Here is a 17,250-nt window from a genome sequence, read left to right as displayed (position 1 = left end):
TCAAAATGAATAGCACTTCAGTAACTTATGTGAGGGTTATGTTCCGAGGATCATGCCTAAAGTCAAAACCCATTGAGTTGTAGAGTCAAGATGCTGATGAAATTCTAATGAATGTATTTTCTTTTTAAAAAATAAATAAATAGCGAATTGCTGCAGAAATGTGGAGAGCTAACAAAACTGCAATTGATAGACCTGCCCATCGCTACCTCGGAATCAGGCTACAAACCAAAACCCATATATGAAGGTAAGTTCCATTGAATTCAACAGGATTTACTCAGAGTAGATATGGCTTAAGTTTGCTGCTGTAGACACAGTACCATGATAAAATATTTCAAATTTTGCCTAGGATGGCAGTCTTAATCTTATTAGCTGCTTTGGGAATAGCATTTGGTGAAGGTGTGGGATACAAATCTGAGAAATGTGATAGTGTGGTTACTTCTGAGTAGACATTGATAGAACTATCAGAGCTGGCCCATCTATGAGTCAAAGTGAGGCAACTGCCTCAGGAGGCAGGATCCTCAGAGGCAACAGATCCCAGGGTGGATCTCTATTCCCCCTTGTTCCTGGTGTAGATCTAAACTCACCCCTTCTTCCTTGGAAAGGAGCCATTCTGTGGTTCACCTCAGGCATCAAAATTTCTTAGTCTGGACCTGTTAATTAGCCATTATGAAGTGTAGAGAAGTTACCACAACTTGTCAACAGCAGCGGGGTTCCAGATCTGCTACTCTTGAGAGCACCAGCGCCTGTCTTTAAATCTGATTTATTTATTCACCAAAAAACAGCTTTTAAAGCCATGGTTGAAAAGTGCCTCACAACTATTGCAAACTATGTTACAGCAACTTTTGTCACATTTTAGATCGTCTTGAGATGTAATGGCAATTCAGAATTTTGTAGTTCATTTCAGTTATGTGTGTATAATGAAAAAGTGAGGTCTTTTTAGCAAGCAAAACCTAACAGGCCGGTGTTTGGTGTTCTATGCTTGTGGTGACTTCAAATCTTGACCAGGTAAGCAGGAATCACTATCCTCTGCGTTTTGTCCCCCCAGGTGTTGTGTTTGTCTGAACGCTTGACACGCGGGCAGCGCCGCCTACTACCTCAGCTCCCGCCCGCTCTCGTTTTCCATGTCTTTCTCCCGTCAGACAGAATCCCGGTGAATATCTCTTCAATCCCAAACGCCGCCGTTCCCGGAACCGGCCAGCCCTCCCTCCGTCCCTTGGCCAAGCTGGTTCATCAAGAGAATCGCCACGGACGCTCCTCCTCTCCGTTATCCCCCATACACGGCCGCCCTCCACTCTCCCGCCTTCCAAGCGGGGGCTGTTCCTTAGATCAGGCTCTACCCCCCCGGGGGGGAGATTGAGAGGCGGGGGCACAGAGACTGTCCCGGCCAGCGCTGATCTCGAGCTCCGATTGGCCGCTGTCTACGCTGACGTCACGATCATGATGAGAATTAATGATCGGAGGCGCTGATTTCATTGTGTGACGCCGGGACCGACCCAGCCGAAACCGGCTGAATTCGGAGCCCTGGGCCCCCCCGGACCAGCCCCGCCTGCCCCACAGAGCACGGTGGGTTCGGCGGCAGGGGATCGGGCGCAGGGAGGGGGGAGGGGCGCGATCGGCGCGCGGACCCTGAGGGGGGGGGGCCGAGTGAGGAAGATCGTGGGGAGGGGGAGAAGGGCGGCGGTGTGAGGACTTGACGGGCGGCCTCTTCGATGGCCTGTGGGGGCTGCGATCGAGGAAGACGCTACCCCCTCCCTCGCGCTATCACTTCTTGGCTGAAGGCTTTGAGGTGAGGGGGGAGGAGCCGGGGAATCGAGATCGAGGGAGGGAAGGAAAGGAGGGGGGGGGACATAAAAAAACTCCCGAGCCTCGGCTTCAACCTGGAGCTCGCGGACCATAACTCGGGGGCGCATGCGCACCTGAGCATTCGGTTGATCTGCAGCAGGAGACGCCAGCGTGATCAGCCCCCTTGCGCGAACTTGGAGGCGCTTACGCGCTGCGCGCGAGTATAAAACGAGGCGCTTGTGCGCATGTCCTTGGGCGGAGAGCGAGGCGGGGCTGAGAAGACGAAGTCGTGCCAGCGGTAGCCCAGGGTTTGGGAAAGCAGCGTCTTGGGCAGTGCTGTTGCAGCCACCAAAGGGCAGCGCTGCTCAGCTTTTAGCACGTTGCTTGCTGTTGGGGTTTGCGGCGCACCTCAAGAATGTCTCGGAGTTTTCAATCCAAAAAAAGGAGCGGGCGTCGCTCCACAAAAATTTCTCGGATTCTTGAAAGCATAGCGACCGACGGATTTATCGATCCCAACAGCCCCAATCCTCCAATATTTGAAAGTGTACGCATGCGTAGTGGCAGGTTTAGTTGCTAAAACTACGAGTTACAGAAGTTGCACAAGGAGTAGGCAGAGAAGCAAAGTTTGTGCAAGTTGTAGGGAAAAGGAATAGGCGTTTGTGCCTGCTTGGCTTGCCTGTGCGTCTGCCGTGTAAAAAGTCGAACCTGGTGGTGGTGTATAATTGGTGGTGGTGTGCCTCCTGTAACGCTAGTCTAACTTTTTTGTTGGTAAGAATGCGAGTTTTCATCTTCATTAATATGTATATGTGTTTTGAAAATTGCAACTTATGGGGGAGAGTGCAGGACAATAGTTGCATTTGGCAGGTGTTGGCAACGAAGAAAAGAAAATGGAAAGTTGCTAATGGTTTGTGAACACAGTCAAGTGTTCTTATGTCATGTGTGTCTTCGGCTTTTCCCGAAGTAAATGTTCATGAAGGCAAATGTAATGTACAGTGGTACCTCGGGTTAAGAACTGAATTTGTTCTGGAGGTCCGTTTTTAACCTGAAACTGTTCTTAACCTTAAGCACCACTTTAGCAAATGGGGCCTCCTGCTGCCGCCACGCCGCTGCTGCACGATTTCTGTTCTCATCCTGAAGCAAAGTTCTTAACCCGAGGTACTATTTCTGGGTTAGCGGCTGTAACCTGAAGCGGCTTTAGCCCGAGGTACCACTGTATTTGCTTCATAATGTGGTATACAGTGGTACCTCAGGTTACATACGCTTCAGGTTACAGACTCCGCTAACCCAGAAACAGTACCTCGGGTTAAGAACTTTGCTTTAGGTTGAGAACAGAAATCGTGCAGCGGCAGCGCAGCGGCAGCAGGAGACCCCATTAGCTAAAGTGGTGCTTCAGGTTAAGAACAGTTTCAGGTTAAGAACGGACCTCCAGAACAAATTAAGTACATAACCAGAGGTACCACTGTATAGTGATCTTTGTGGTGGTGAGGTGGTATTTTTGCAAAAAAGGTTATCAGTTGTGATACTGAGACATGTGCATCTTAGGGCTGGTGAGATAAATGCCTAGGAATCTTCTTCATGCAGTGTCTAAGGGAGCATATTGTTGCTTGTCAGGAAAAAAAATGTGCATGGTGGTGTGGTATGTTACGAGTATCTACATTGCATTCACCATCTGTGTTGGCTTTTGGTCTTCAGTGGCATCAGCATAGCAGTAATAGAAAGCGCCCAGTTTTTTAAATTATTTATTTATCGTATTTATAGCTTACCTCTTTTTTTCCAGGAGAAAAAGCAATTTGGTTCCAGAAATTCATTCAGATAGTGCATATAAAATATAACTGATAGAATTCTACAGGACGCGGCATTATTGTGCGACAACAGTCCAAATCCAGTGATCTCCAGATGGTGGAGATGTTAGATGTCTAGGCATTTCACTTGGTTGCAAGGGGTCGAAAGCCAGGAGCAAAATGCCCCTGGCTAATTTTGAATACTGCTCACCACTCCTTTCATCCTCACAACAACCCTGCGAAGTAGGTTGGTTAGGATGACTGTCCCAAGGTCACCCAGTGAGCTTTATTACTGAGTGGGGATTTCAATCCTGGTCTCCCTAGTCCAACATTTACCGTATTTTTCGCCCCATAAGACGCACCGGCCCATAAGACGCACCTAGATTTTAGGGGGGGAAATAAAGGAAAAAAAATTTATTTCCCCCCCAGGTGCGCTGCGCTAATCCAGAAGCTTGGGGCAAGCTGAGGTCAGCACGCCCCAAGCTTCTGCGTGCCGGCAAGCAGTCCGCTGCCGCCCCAAGCCTCCCGCACCCGGCAGGAGGTCCCGCTGGGTGCGCAAGGCTTGGGGCGGCAGCGGACTGCTTGCGCGCACCTAGAAGCTTGGGGCGTGCTGAGCTCAGCACGCCCCAAGCTTCTGCATGCCGGCAAGCAGTCCGCTGCCGCCCCAAGCCTCCCGCACCCGGCAGGAGGTCCCGCCGGGTGCGCAAGGCTTGGGGCGGCAGCGGACTGCTTGCGCGCACCGAGAAGCTTGGGGCGGGCTGAGCTCAGCACGCCCCAAGCTTCTGCATGCCGGCAAGCAGTCCGCTGCCGCCCCAAGCCTCCCGCACCCGGCAGGAGGTCCCGCTGGGTGCGCAAGGCTTGGGGCGGCAGCGGACTGCTTGCGCGCACCTAGAAGCTTGGGGCGTGCTGAGCTCAGCACGCCCCAAGCTTCTGCATGCCGGCAAGCAGTCCTCTGCCGCCCCAAGCCTCCCGCACCCGGCAGGAGGTCCCACCGGGTGCGCGAGGCTTGGGGCGGCAGCGGACTGCTTGCGCGCACCGAGAAGCTTGGGGCGGGCTGAGCTCAGCTGGCCCCAAGCTTCTCGGTGCGCGCAAGCAGTCCGCTGCCGCCCCAAGCCTCGCGCACCCGGTGGGACCTCCTGCCGGGTGCGCGAGGCTTGCAGACACTCGCCCGAAGCAGGGGGAGCCCTCCAGAGGGCTCCCCGTGCTTCGGGCGACAGGCTGCCGCCCCAAGCCTCGCGCACCCGGTCGGACCTCCTGCCGGGCGCGCGAGGCTTGCAGGCATTCGCCCCATAAGACGCACCCCGATTTCCCCTTCATTTTTGGAGGGGAAAAAGTGCGTCTTATGGGGCGAAAAATACGGTAACCACCAGACTCTGTTTTTGACCCATGGAAATTGCAAGTGGATATTCAATTTCCCAGCTAAACCAGAACTTCAGATATGGAAGGACTTCTGTATGGCCATACCTGGTGTTAAGGTGTGAAGGTTAAGAAAATCCCTCAGCACTGTTCATGCAAGGTCAAGTATTTTGTGTGATCATGCGTTTGGTATTCCTATTCTCAGTGCTGGATAAGAAGTACCAGAGTTAGTGTGTTTGATCAAACACATATATCTGCTGTAACATCACACAGTCTTTGTTGTTGTTGTTTAGTTGTTTAGTCGTGTCTGACTCTTCGTGACCCCCTGGACCAGAGCACACCAGGCACTCCTGTCTTCCACTGCCTCCCACAGTTTGGTCAAACTCATGTTGGTAGCTTCGAGAACACTGTCCAACCATCTCGTCCTCTGTCCTTGTCTTTACCCATTTATAATGGCATTAAGTTTTGTGCACTAGATTTAATCTTGTCAGGTGCAGTAAGTAGTATCTGACATTCATATCTATATATTATTTCGATCATAGGTGACTAACCTCCAGACACTGAATTTCGACTCCCAATATTTATTAGAAAAATAGCTACATGTAGCAATTTCATTAAAAATGCAAATATGTTGCACAACAAATATATAAATTCTAGAAACCAAATCACAGATCACTAACCATAAGAGTTCCCCTCCCTTTCTCTTTTATTGTCTACATAAGCCTAGTGATATAGAAAAAAAAATCAGCAAACTGATGGTGTCTACTGCATTCCACAAGACTGGGCTGATGACACTGAAAGCTTGTGTTGACATCAGATGAGTCTTACCTACTTGCAGTGCAACCATAGACACTCTTGGCAGATGATTTCATGGTCAAGTTGCAATTAATATAAAAGCCACAAACCTGGTAGCAGTTGGCAATCAGTGGTGATAATAATAATAATAATAATAATAATAATAATAATAATAATAATAATAATAATAATTTATTATTTATACCCCGCCCATCTGGCTGACTTTCCCCAGCCACTCTGGGCGGCTCCCAATCAGTGTTAAAAACAGTACAGCGTTACATATTAAAAACTTCCCTGAACAGGGCTGCCTTAAGATGTCTTCTGAATGTCAGGTAATTATTTATCTCTTTGAAATCTGATGGGAGGCCGTTCCACAGGGCGGGCGCCACTACCGAGAAGCCCCTCTGTCTGGTTCCCTGTAGCCTCACTTCTCGCAATGAGGGAACCGCCAGAAGGCCCTCGGCGCTGGATCTCAGTGTCCGGGCTGAACGATGGGGGTGGAGACGCTCCTTCAGGTATACAGGACCGAGGCCGTTTAGGGCTTTAAAGGTCAGCACCAACACTTTGAATTGTGCTCGGAAACGTACTGGGAGCCAATGCAGATCTCTCAGAACCGGTGTTATGTGGTCCCAGTCACCAGTCTAGCTGCCGCATTTTGGATTAGTTGTAGTTTCCTGGTCACCTTCAAAGGTAGCCCCACATAGAGCGCGTTGCAGTAGTTCAAGCGTGTGATAACTAGAGCATGCATCACTCTGGCAAGACAGTTCGCGGGCAGGTAGGGTCTTAGCCTGCGTACCAGGTGGAGCTGGTAGACAGCTGCCCTGGACACAGAGTTAACCTGCGCCTCCATGGACAGCTGTGAGTCCAAAATGACTCCCAGGCTGCGCACCTGGTCCTTCAGGGGCACAATTACCCCATTCAAGACCAGGGAATCCCCCACACCAACCCGCTCCCTGTCCCCCAAAAACAGTACTTCTGTCTTGTCAGGATTCAACCTCAATCTGTTAGCCGCCATCCATCCTCTAACCGCCTCCAGGCACTCACACAGGACCTTCACCACCTTCACTGGTTCTGATTTAAAGGAGAGGTAGAGCTGGGTGTCATCTGCATACTGATGAACACCCAGTCCAACCCCCCTGATGATCTCTCCCAGCGGCTTCATATAGATATTAAAAAGCATGGGGGAGAGGACAGAACCCTGAGGCACCCCACAAGTGAGAGCCCAGGGGTCTGAACACTCATCCCCCACCACCACTTTCTGGACACGGCCCAGGTGGAAGGAGCGGAACCACTGTATGACAGTGCCCCCAGCTCCCAGCCCCTCTAGACGGTCCAGAAGGATGTTATGGTCGATGGTGTCAAAGGCCGCTGAGAGATCCAGCAGAACTAGGAAACAGCTCTCACCTTTGTCCCTAGCCCGCCGGAGATCATCAACCAGCGCGACCAAGGCAGTTTCAGTCCCATGGTGAGGACTGAATCCCTATTGGAAGGGATCCAAATGGTCCGTTTCCTCCAGGCGTGCTTGGAGTTGTTCAGCAACCACCCGCTCAATCACCTTGCCCAAGAATGGCAGATTTGAGACTGGGTGATAGTTGGCCAAATTGGCCGGGTCTAAAGATGTTTTTTTAAGAAGCGGTTTAATAACCGCCTCTTTCAGCGGGTCTGGGAAGGCTCCCTCACAGAGGGAAGCATTCACCACCCCGCAGAGCCCATCACCCAGCCCTTCCCGGCTCGCTTTTATCAGCCAGGATGGGCAAGGATCAAGGAGACAGGTGGTCGGTTTCACTTGTCCAAGCAGCCTGTCCACATCCTCGGAGATAACAGATTGGAATTGATCCCATGTAACAGGACCAGACAGAACTCTAGCACTCTCCCGCCCTGGCCCTGCTCCCACGGTGGAGTCTACCTCCTTCTGAATCTGAGCGATTTTATCTGCAAAAAACTTTGCAAAAGCATTGCAGGAGATCTTGGGGTCCCTACCAGGCCCCGGTGGTACAGGTGGTTCCGATAGATTGCGAACCACCTGAAAAAGTCTCCTGCTGCTGTTTTCTGCAGATGCAATGGAGGCGGCGAAGAAGGCCCTCTTCGCCGTCGCCATTGCCACTTGGTAGGCTCGACGTTGAGCTCTAGCCCGTGTCCGGTCTGATTCAGAATGAGTTTTCCGCCACCGGCGCTCTAGCCGTCTCAATTGTTTCATCACCCTCAGCTCCGGGGAAAACCACGGGGCTGTCTGGGCTCCATGCAATCAGAGAGGGTGCTTCGGAGCCAGACAGTCAATAGCCCTGGTTAACTCCGCATTCCAGCGTGCCACCAGGGAATCAGCTGAAAGGCCATCAACTTGGGATAAAGCATCCCCTACCACTCTCTGGAAGCCAATTGGATCCATTAAGTGGCGGGGGCGGACCATCCGAATTGGTCCCACCTCCCTGCAGAGGGGAAGGGTTGCGGAGAAGTCCAGTTGCACCAGGAAGTGATCTGACCATGGTACTTCTTTTGTTTCGCTTTTAGTTAGTGTCAGATCACCAACATCCATAGAGGTGAACACCAAGTCTAAGGCATGTCCACGGCTATGGGTTGGGCCAAACTTATTCAGGGACAGCCCCATGGAGGCCATGCTTTCCATGAAGTCCCGAGCGGCCCCTTGTAATGTCGTGTCGGTATGGATGTTAAAATCCCCTAGGACAACCAAGCTAGGTGTCTCCAGGAGCATATCCGCCACGACCAGTGCAGATGTTTTCATGATGCCATCTATTGTCAGCTATCTACCTTCATCAACATTCCAGCTGCCACATTCTGTACCAGCTAGAGCTTTTGGACCACACCCAAGGGTAGCCCCACATAGAACGCAATGCAGTAATCCAGCCTCTGGGTTAACCATGCCTCTGTCTTAGCCATTCTGACTGGTGCTGATGAGAACTGTTGAGTCCAATAACACCTTGAGGTCCATAGGTTAGTCACCCCTTGATTCTAAGCTGTGTGCATTTAAAGAAAATGATGGTCTCTAAAGAATCCTGGGGACTATAGTGTTTGAATGGTGCTAGGTGTTCTAGTTGTGAGTGGTAAACTACAGTTCCCAGGATTATTTGGTCATGCACTTTAAATGTGTGTTGTGTATTTAGGTGATGTAAGCCTAAATACGCTTTTTAGACACTGCTTTTCAGAAAAGCACACACTAATCTGAGGATCTGCAACATGCACATCTTTGCAAATGACAATGGTCCTTTTTCAGCAATAGTAGCCATACAAATAGCTATTGCTGATATCCTTCTTTGAGCCTCAGAATAATTTGTGGACTTGCATCCACTGATGAATTATATCTTGCATCCCATATTAGAGAGATAAGCCAACTAGCATTCTTCTGGGGTCTTTATCAGCAAGGTGGCATTTTTTTGCTATTGATTTTTCCCTGCATTGCTTTGTTCTCTGGCTGTAGTTGGAAGTCTCTTTAATGAGTGTCCACTTCATATGCAGTTATTGACTTTTCATTCAAAAGTAGTACATTTCTCTATGGGGAAAAAATGGAGCCAACAAGTACTTCCAATGTCCAGGTTGATGGTACCAATGGATTGATAAAGGCTTCTAAAAAGGAACTTGCCATTCTTTTGGGCTTACAAGTATAGGTTTTGCTAACCCATTAATTGTTAGAAAATGTACACGTTACCATGGAGGTAGCTACGAAGATGGCAGCAACCACTGTTCAAAGTTACGTGTGCTGTAGGCCTAAATACCATTGAAACAAATAAGATTTACTCTGGTGCAGATTTGATTAGACTTTGTTTGCTGGTCCCTCTGCCTTTTCCAAGTCAACTGTTTTGGAGCTATGTCTAACCTTGGTATAAAATGTGTAGCACAATTGCTTTTAACTCATTTCTATAGCCAACATTACTCTTGCTATCAGGTTAAATCTAAGCTGTTGTATATGTTGTTAAATCTAACACATAATGAAGTATTATCTCAAGTTAGAATGCTGTGTCCATTTATTTGGAAATCAACCTTGTTGAAGGCCTTTAGTTCAGTGGGAGAGCACAGGATTCACCTGCAAAAGGTCCAAGGTTCAATCCCTGGCGACCTGCATTTTAAAGGACCAGGTTGGACAGGTGTGGGGAACATTTGGTCCTACACATGTTGCTGAACGACTCCACCCATCTGACCAATCACCAGAGATGATGGGAGTTGTTGTTCAGTAGCATCTGAAAGGACAGAGGTTCCCCAGACCTGAAGTAGGAGGTGGTAAGAAACATCTCTGCCCAAAACTTTGGAGAGTTGCTGCCAGACAGAGTACACAATGCTAGGGATGATAGAATCCTGCATCCTATATTTCTGTTTAGGAAAGTGAGTAGACCTGTTAAGAACGCTTTAGTTTTAGATCTATGCTTACTGCGGGCTAGGAGCTGTTATAGTGTGTGTGAGGATACAGTTTATGGTTAAATATGTGGCCGTTTTTCCTCTTTGGTATTTAATTTTAATTTATTTATTTATTGCATTTGAGCCACATATAAATGGTTTGTGAGAAATAATAATTCACCTAGCAATCATTTTTTAAAAAATAAAATTTATTAAGTTTTCCATTTTAATAATCCAATAAAAGCACATTAAAACATTCCAAATTACAATACAATAAAAAAGCCAAATATAAATGCCAAATTATGTATCTTTGGGTGTCTTCCCATGCTCTGAATTTCACGAAATGCTGATCATCCAAATATCACATAGCATTTCTTAGTCAATAAACCATTCTGATGTTAATCCTTCATTTAATTTTCATTTAGTTTTGCAACCACTGGTCTGTTCAACTTTTGCCTTCTTAATTCTGGATGAAATATTTTCCCTGTTGTTATCCACACTCCAGCAATTTCAGTTTCAGTTTCTGCTCACAGGAGCCATAATATTCCACATCCCAAACCCTGGGCAGAAATCTGAAATTCCCCTCTGTAATCTTGCTCCATCTCCCAACATGCTGGTACCTCTGCAGAAACACATTAACTCCAGTTCAGAATTCTTTCCATCTTCCACTGAGGGTAGCTGCCAGAATCTTCACCCAGTCAGTATTACAGTGGAACCTCGGGTTGCGAAAGTGATCTGTGTGGGAGGCACATTTGCAACCTGCAGCACCGTGTCTGGGCACGCGTGGATCATGATTTGGCGCTTCTGCGCATGCACAAGCGCCGAAACCCGGAAGTAACCCGTTCTGGTACTTCTGGGTTCGGCGCGGTGCGCAACCCAAAATCATATAACCTGAAGCATCTGTAACCCGAGGTACCACTGTATATTTAAACCACAACGGCAGCAAAATGCTCTTTCAGGCCCGCTTGCGTATTTCAAACAGTTGCCCTTCGGGGGAGGTTTACCAGGTAAAACTACAAGTACAAATTGTATCGTCCCCCTGGGGCTATACAATTAATCCATCAGTTAATTCAACAAGCGGGTTAGTCCTTTGTGATGTTATTCTTGTTCCCTCATCGACGCTACTTTCGTTTTCTGCTCACAGGGATAATTTTAACTGTGTCACAGTCCACCATTAATCCTGGGCAGATATCTAGAATTCTCCTCTTTGGTCTCCTGCTAACAAGATGGTGCCTCCCCGCTAACTCAGTAACTCCAATCAGGAATTCCTTTCATCTTTCCCTTAATGGTCATTGCCAGAATCATAGTCAAAATTTCACAAAGTTTATTTCGCATGTAGCTTAGCGCCCACTCATATATTCCAAACAGTTGTCCTTTAGTTACAACGAAAGTCTTTCTGCACATCAAATCCTTCTCAGTGGCTGGTTAAATTAGCAAATTATTTTATCTCTGCTAGTTCAGAGCATGCCTGTTAAATAAGTCTGAATTTTTATCTTAAGAAACGGGTGTCCTCTGCTCATGGCGCCAGCTTTGAGGAGATGCCAAGATGTGCAGTGCATTGCACCCAGCGCCCCCTGCATTCATTCAGGATGGGCAGCAGGTATCAGATGATCTGGGGGTGGCCTGCTTTCCCAGCCCTGGTGGGGGGCCTTTGGGAGGACAATTACTCCCATATTATCCTTGTTGTCTGCACGAAAGGGCTGCACTGTTATGGGCACAGCCATTCACCATGGCAGCCAAACAAGAAGTCCAATAATTCACCTAGCAATCTTATTTCCTAACACATAGTAGCCTTCATATACTCTTCTATGTTTGAATAGATTAGCACTAGTAGAGCAGATGTGGTTGTTAAAGTAAATGTTCCATCTATGGAGCAGAAGGTTTGGGCAACATTTCATTTTTAGCTAAATATTGTTATATATCAATATATCACAATGTCTGAAATGGGAATGGAACTATGTAGAGGTGAACGGAGCAATGTCCTGGCAACTGCTATTAATTAGGAGTCTAAAACTGGTAATTTTTTACTTACCTTTAACATACTGTTACTTTACAGTATAGATAATTTTTTAATTAGCATATTTTCTCTAAAATTAGAGGTGTAGAAGTACAGCAAGAAGCAGTTAGAAACACAGGTATACATCTTTCATACAAGATACTCTTTCCATTTGAGTATCCATTTTAGACACTCTATACAGGGCCCAGAACAGACTCTTCCTGCAGGAACTTCACATGACTTAATCTGCTTTTCTTGAGCTGGATGATATACATTAATTTCAACAACCTTAATATGCTCCATGCTTTTTCAGAGCCATTATTTTTACTGTTTGGGTAACTCATTCTTGCATTTATATGATCATAAAATGTGATCTGTATATCAGTTCTACTTGTGCTGTAAGTTGTTATATAGTGGTACCTCTGGTTGTGAATGGGATCCGTTCTGGAGGCCCGTTTGCAACAAGAAAAGAGTGCAACCCGCAGTGGCGTGTCTGCGCACGCACGGGTTGCGATTCGCCACTTCTGCACATGCTCATGACGTCATTTTGCGCTTCTGTGCATGCGCGAGTGGCGAAACCCGGAAGTAACCTTTTCTGGTACTTCCAGGTTGCCGCGGGATGTAACCTGAAAGAAAGTAACATGAAGCGGACGTAACATGAGGTATGACTGTACAGGCTTTGTAATATATGCACCACTTTAGTAGAAACTTTGGGTTTAGCTTTTTCTATGTTTGCTTAAATTTGCACAAAAATAATAGTTTCTGGGGAACCTCTTGTAGTTTTTCCTGCACTTTGTTAGATTTATGAGGGATTCCCAAGCAGTCACCCATCCAGATACTGTGCAGAACCAGAACTGCTCGGCTTCAGAAATGGCAGGTTTTTAGTCACTTTCAGGTGTTGGAAAGGGAAATCAAGATACCTCCACAGTGCTACTTTATAACTAGGCAAGTCCATGTGACTGAAGAGAAGGCCGAAACATTTGAGTCCTTATGCTTCTGGTCCTGGGCTCTGAGGGCAACATTTTTTGCCCTTCCACATACATAGATGTGTATAGAAGGACTGTAGCTCTGTGATAAAGCACCTGCTCTTCATGCAAAATGTGCCAGGTTCAGTCCCTGGCATCTCCAGGTAGATCTAGAAAAGCACCCTAGGGCCACCGCTGTCCAGAGTTGTTCCTGGTGTAGCATAATGTGGCTTTGTACATTCTCATATACTTACAAGTTCAGTGATTGCAAGCCAGCTATATCATATCAGATAAGCTGTGGCTCTTTCATTGAAGTATATTACAGAGATCCCTTGCTTCAATGTCTGCAAGATGGAACAAATCTTCCCCCTGTTCCCAGTCTGTGCAATCAAGTATGCCCCAGATTGCAAGCAATTTCTTTTTTCCAATAGAACTCAGTGGAAGCTATTAAGAACCAAGACCGCCTCAGCTTCATAGCCTTGTTTGGTGTCCCACTTCTTGGACATTCTTGAATGTGGCTGAGAGACAGAATCCATTCCTGAATGCCTACAAACATGATTCTATCAACAACCCTCCTAGTTATTTAAAAAATGTGGCAGTTCTCTGATTCTTGTATGTATTAATATTTTTGTATGATTAAGAAAACTGATAGCAGATAAACCAGAATATAACAGAGCTCAGTCCACTGTAGTTTTCTATTTGCTTGGATAAGTGAGCACCTGCTTTAAAAAATAATAATAATCTGCAAGTCTTAAATTATTCCAATTTTCATAGTATCTTCTTTTATTTTTAGATGAATCTGCGTTCTGTATTTACTGCAGAACAACAAAGGATATTGCAGCGTTATTATGAAAATGGAATGACAAATCAGAGTAAAAATTGCTTTCAGCTCATATTACAGTGTGCACAAGAAACTAAGCTGGACTTCAGTGTAGTCAGGGTAAGTACTCAGGTCTTCCATGCTAAAATTTGCATAACAGTTTATCAAATGCACTTGTTTTGCTTCTTTATCTGCAGGGGACATGGAGCTATTAAGAAACCAAAAAGCTCCTTTCCCCAATATAACTTGTGCTTTGTCCCATCCCCCCCATGACAGCTCGTTATAGTCTTGCCTGTTGTTTGAGATAGTGCTATGAAGTGCTTTCATCTTGTCCAAACAACTTAAGTCTCTTTAGCATCTGAAGTTAGGGCTTTTGTTGAAATTCTGGCTTTTGTAGATGTTTGAAAAATTTCTTTCATCTTTTTAACTTGGATGTTTGATTATTATTATTTCAAACAAGATTGTGTGAAGTATGTAAGGGACACTTCACACATTACATTGGGGTGCAGTTACATTGATGCTTTGTAGATTTATGCCTACAAATTAAGTGTAACAAATATGCCTTTGTAAGCACCTGTATCATACAGCTATGCTTGTCAGGAGATCATTATTGGCTACAGTTCCCTGTTGAGTGTATGCTTGGTGGCTTCGCCTCCTCCTAATGGGTGCCTTGGTAGAAAGATGGTATATAAATGCAGTAAATAAAAGAAATAAAGGCTCTGAAACAGTGTGAAATGAATCTGAAACAGTAGTTTAATTGCATTAGTTTGCACTACATTAGTAAAATGTTGTGGTTTAATTTAGTTTCTGCTAAAACAGGAGTGGGTGGGCAATTAAGTTCATTCTATGGTAAGACAACACCCCCCCCCCCTTTCTCAACTGATGAGGAAGACGCTGGGGACATTTTAGCCATTTTATGAAATTCTTGATCTGATTTGGATATTAGGAAGATTCCTGGTATATGTGTTGTTGCTCTTACAATTTGTGATAATCTTCTTTAAGGATTTCTTTTGAGTTGACCTCACTTGTTCTTATGAGTGGTGGGGCAAATGCTACGTCCTTGTAGTTCTAGGTGAGGACAGTACCAGGAAAGTACTAGCTGCCTTGGAATATTTTTTTCAGCCATGTATATTGCAGTGCGTTGTTCAGGGGCCTTGCTTGGAACTATTATGTATCTATTATGCTGAAGAAATGATAGAATATACTCTGATAGCAGGACCAGCATGTTCTTCACGCCCCAACTGTTCAATAGCAAAAGTTCGATCTTCAGAAATGGGTAGATGGAGATCTTTGCAGCATGGTTGTAAACATTAGGAGGTGGTGATGTGTGCGCATCAAGCTGCTATTAAAGGTACAGTCACATAGGACAGTTCAAAGGTTTACTGCTCAGTGTCCAGAAATATTAGAGTTCAGTATTGATCCTTCCTCCTCCTTGGAGAAGGAAAAGATAAAGAGACAGAAAGTTATGGTGGAAAGGGCCTGGGTGGGGGGAGATGAATCTTGCACTCTGGTGGCTTGTTTATGGGCAAGGGCATGTGGTATATAAGCAACAGCTAGAAAATTGCAAGTGGTAGTTAATAGTAAAGGTAGAAGTCACTCATGTGTCTCATTCATTCACTTTTTTAGTCTTTGTACTGTGATACTCTGGACTGAATGAAATGAATTTGAGTTGGATCCTTTGCTGATGAACCCTTTTGTGTTTCCAGACCTGGGTTGGCAACAAAAGAAGGAAGATGAGCAGCAAGAATGTTGTGGATTCTGGAGGCACCCCATCAGGGACTGTTGCCAGCACGTTGAACATACCTACAGTAACGAATGTCCGAAGCCCAGCCAACCTTGCTTCCCCCCAAACCCAACAGGCATCTTGGACGTCCTCCAACAACGATGTCATGGTAACCGGTGTATACACCCCAGCCAGATCTTCTCACAGGCTGGTGTCCACTAAGCAGTCCAGTGCATCGGTGAGTGATCTGCATAAAAATTCTCTTCCAAGGCCACAAACAAAAAGTGAACCTGAGTTTCAGCGGCAACAGATTGCAGTGGCGCAGCAAGCCCCCCACTGTAAAAATGCTTCTCTGTTCCTGGGAGAAAAGACTATTATCCTGTCAAGGCAAACAAGTGTGTTAAATTCAGCAAATTCTATTTATGACCATGCTAAGAAAAGCTATGGTGGTTCTTCGGTTCAGACTGCAGAGTTGGTTTTACCTCAGAAGCCCATGTTGTGCCACAGACCAAGCAAAGTGGAACAGATGGGATGTCAAAGGTTACCGAAACCGGAGCATCCGATCCTAGCTTCACATATGCCATCTGGGCAAAGGGCCAGCATTAGAGATCCTTCCTGCAGCACGCACAATGTGGAAATTCGAGAGGTTTTTTCCTTGGCTGTTACCGATCAACCTCAGAGAATCCTGGGAGGAAATACTCAGAAGCCATCGTCCTCTTCTTCTGCAGATGGCAGTTATTTGTCCATTGCCATGGAAACGGGGGATGTCGACGATGAGTATGCTAGAGAGGAGGAATTGGCATCAATGGGTGCCCAGATACAGAATAACCCCCGACTAAGGGGCACATCCCTCATGGTGGAGAACCCAGGCACAGGCCTACCAGGATCAGGCAGAAGTGTTGGCTGCAGTTCACACTTGGTTAATTCCAGGGACCTGCACAACAGTACCCCGTATCATAACAGAGACTACCACTTGCCTCCACGTACCTCCTTGCATACTATGTCCAGCACACTATATAGCAGTTCTTATCCATCAAGAGGTAATCTGTCTTCTCATTCTGCAGCTTCCAATCAACGAAGGCTGTCTCAAAACCAAAATAATTACCAGGTAATTGGAGTTTCTCCTACGTTTTAATGCTTGTGCTTTGACATCGTCTTCTGTTTCGTTGATGTTTTTGTAAACCGGGAGTTCCAGCAAGTTAACTTCTGTGCAGTGAATTGCAGCTGCTTTATGCATTTCTTGCCAAGAAAACACCTTGAATCATTATGCATTCTGTTCCATGATTTTGGACACCTTATCCTCTGCACCAATACATGAAGCTGCAGAGTCTTGCTGTATAGTGGAGCCATAGGTGTGACGGCCATAAGGTTCTCCTGCATGTGCGAATCACATCTGCCTTTTGTTTTCTTTTCATTGCTACTTTGGCCTAAAGCCTCTATCCATGAATGGTAAAGGTAACTCCAGTGTGCCTTTGCTGAGTCTGTCTCACCATTCCTGCTCTCTTCATTTGCCTTGAAAGAGGTATCATGCCTGGACCTTTCACTCATTCAGTGTTCAAAACTCCCATTGTTCTATGTGCATTTTGTGAATTTCATTAGCACAAGCAGTTTCTGAGCTCTGGGCGCAGTACTGTGCTGAAGATTTCAGACTTCAGAGTGGAACAAAAGGAGGAGCTTTTTCTGCCTCC

At 46.3% G+C, this 17,250-nt stretch overlaps 1 protein-coding gene across 10 annotated transcripts in view; it reads left to right on the top strand.

The window, feature by feature from the left end:
• Nucleotides 1-859: 859 nt before the first annotated feature.
• The window catches only part of HDX (highly divergent homeobox), a gene marked incomplete at its 5' end in the record, with an annotated part of 49,524 nt that continues 33,133 nt past the window's right edge, over nt 860-17,250 (top strand). For 2 of the 10 annotated variants that reach the window (XM_081180158.1, XM_081180156.1), the window contains 2 exons: nt 13,813-13,959; nt 15,546-16,670. In XM_081180158.1, the coding sequence (XP_081036284.1) occupies nt 13,813-13,959; nt 15,546-16,670 (1,272 nt within the window). Of the gene's footprint in view, nt 1,564-1,583; nt 1,787-2,050; nt 2,327-2,366; nt 2,551-13,812; nt 13,960-15,545; nt 16,671-17,250 lie in introns of those variants that run through there. The other 8 variants (XM_081180153.1, XM_081180155.1, XM_081180152.1 and 5 more) reach the window with 8 other exon arrangements.

The sequence above is a fragment of the Podarcis bocagei genome, assembly GCF_964188305.1.
Source record: "Podarcis bocagei genome assembly, chromosome: Z".
Taxonomy (NCBI): domain Eukaryota; kingdom Metazoa; phylum Chordata; class Lepidosauria; order Squamata; family Lacertidae; genus Podarcis; species Podarcis bocagei.
The sequence above is the reverse complement of the archived record's forward strand: the minus strand, read 5'-3'. Positions and strand labels throughout refer to the sequence as shown.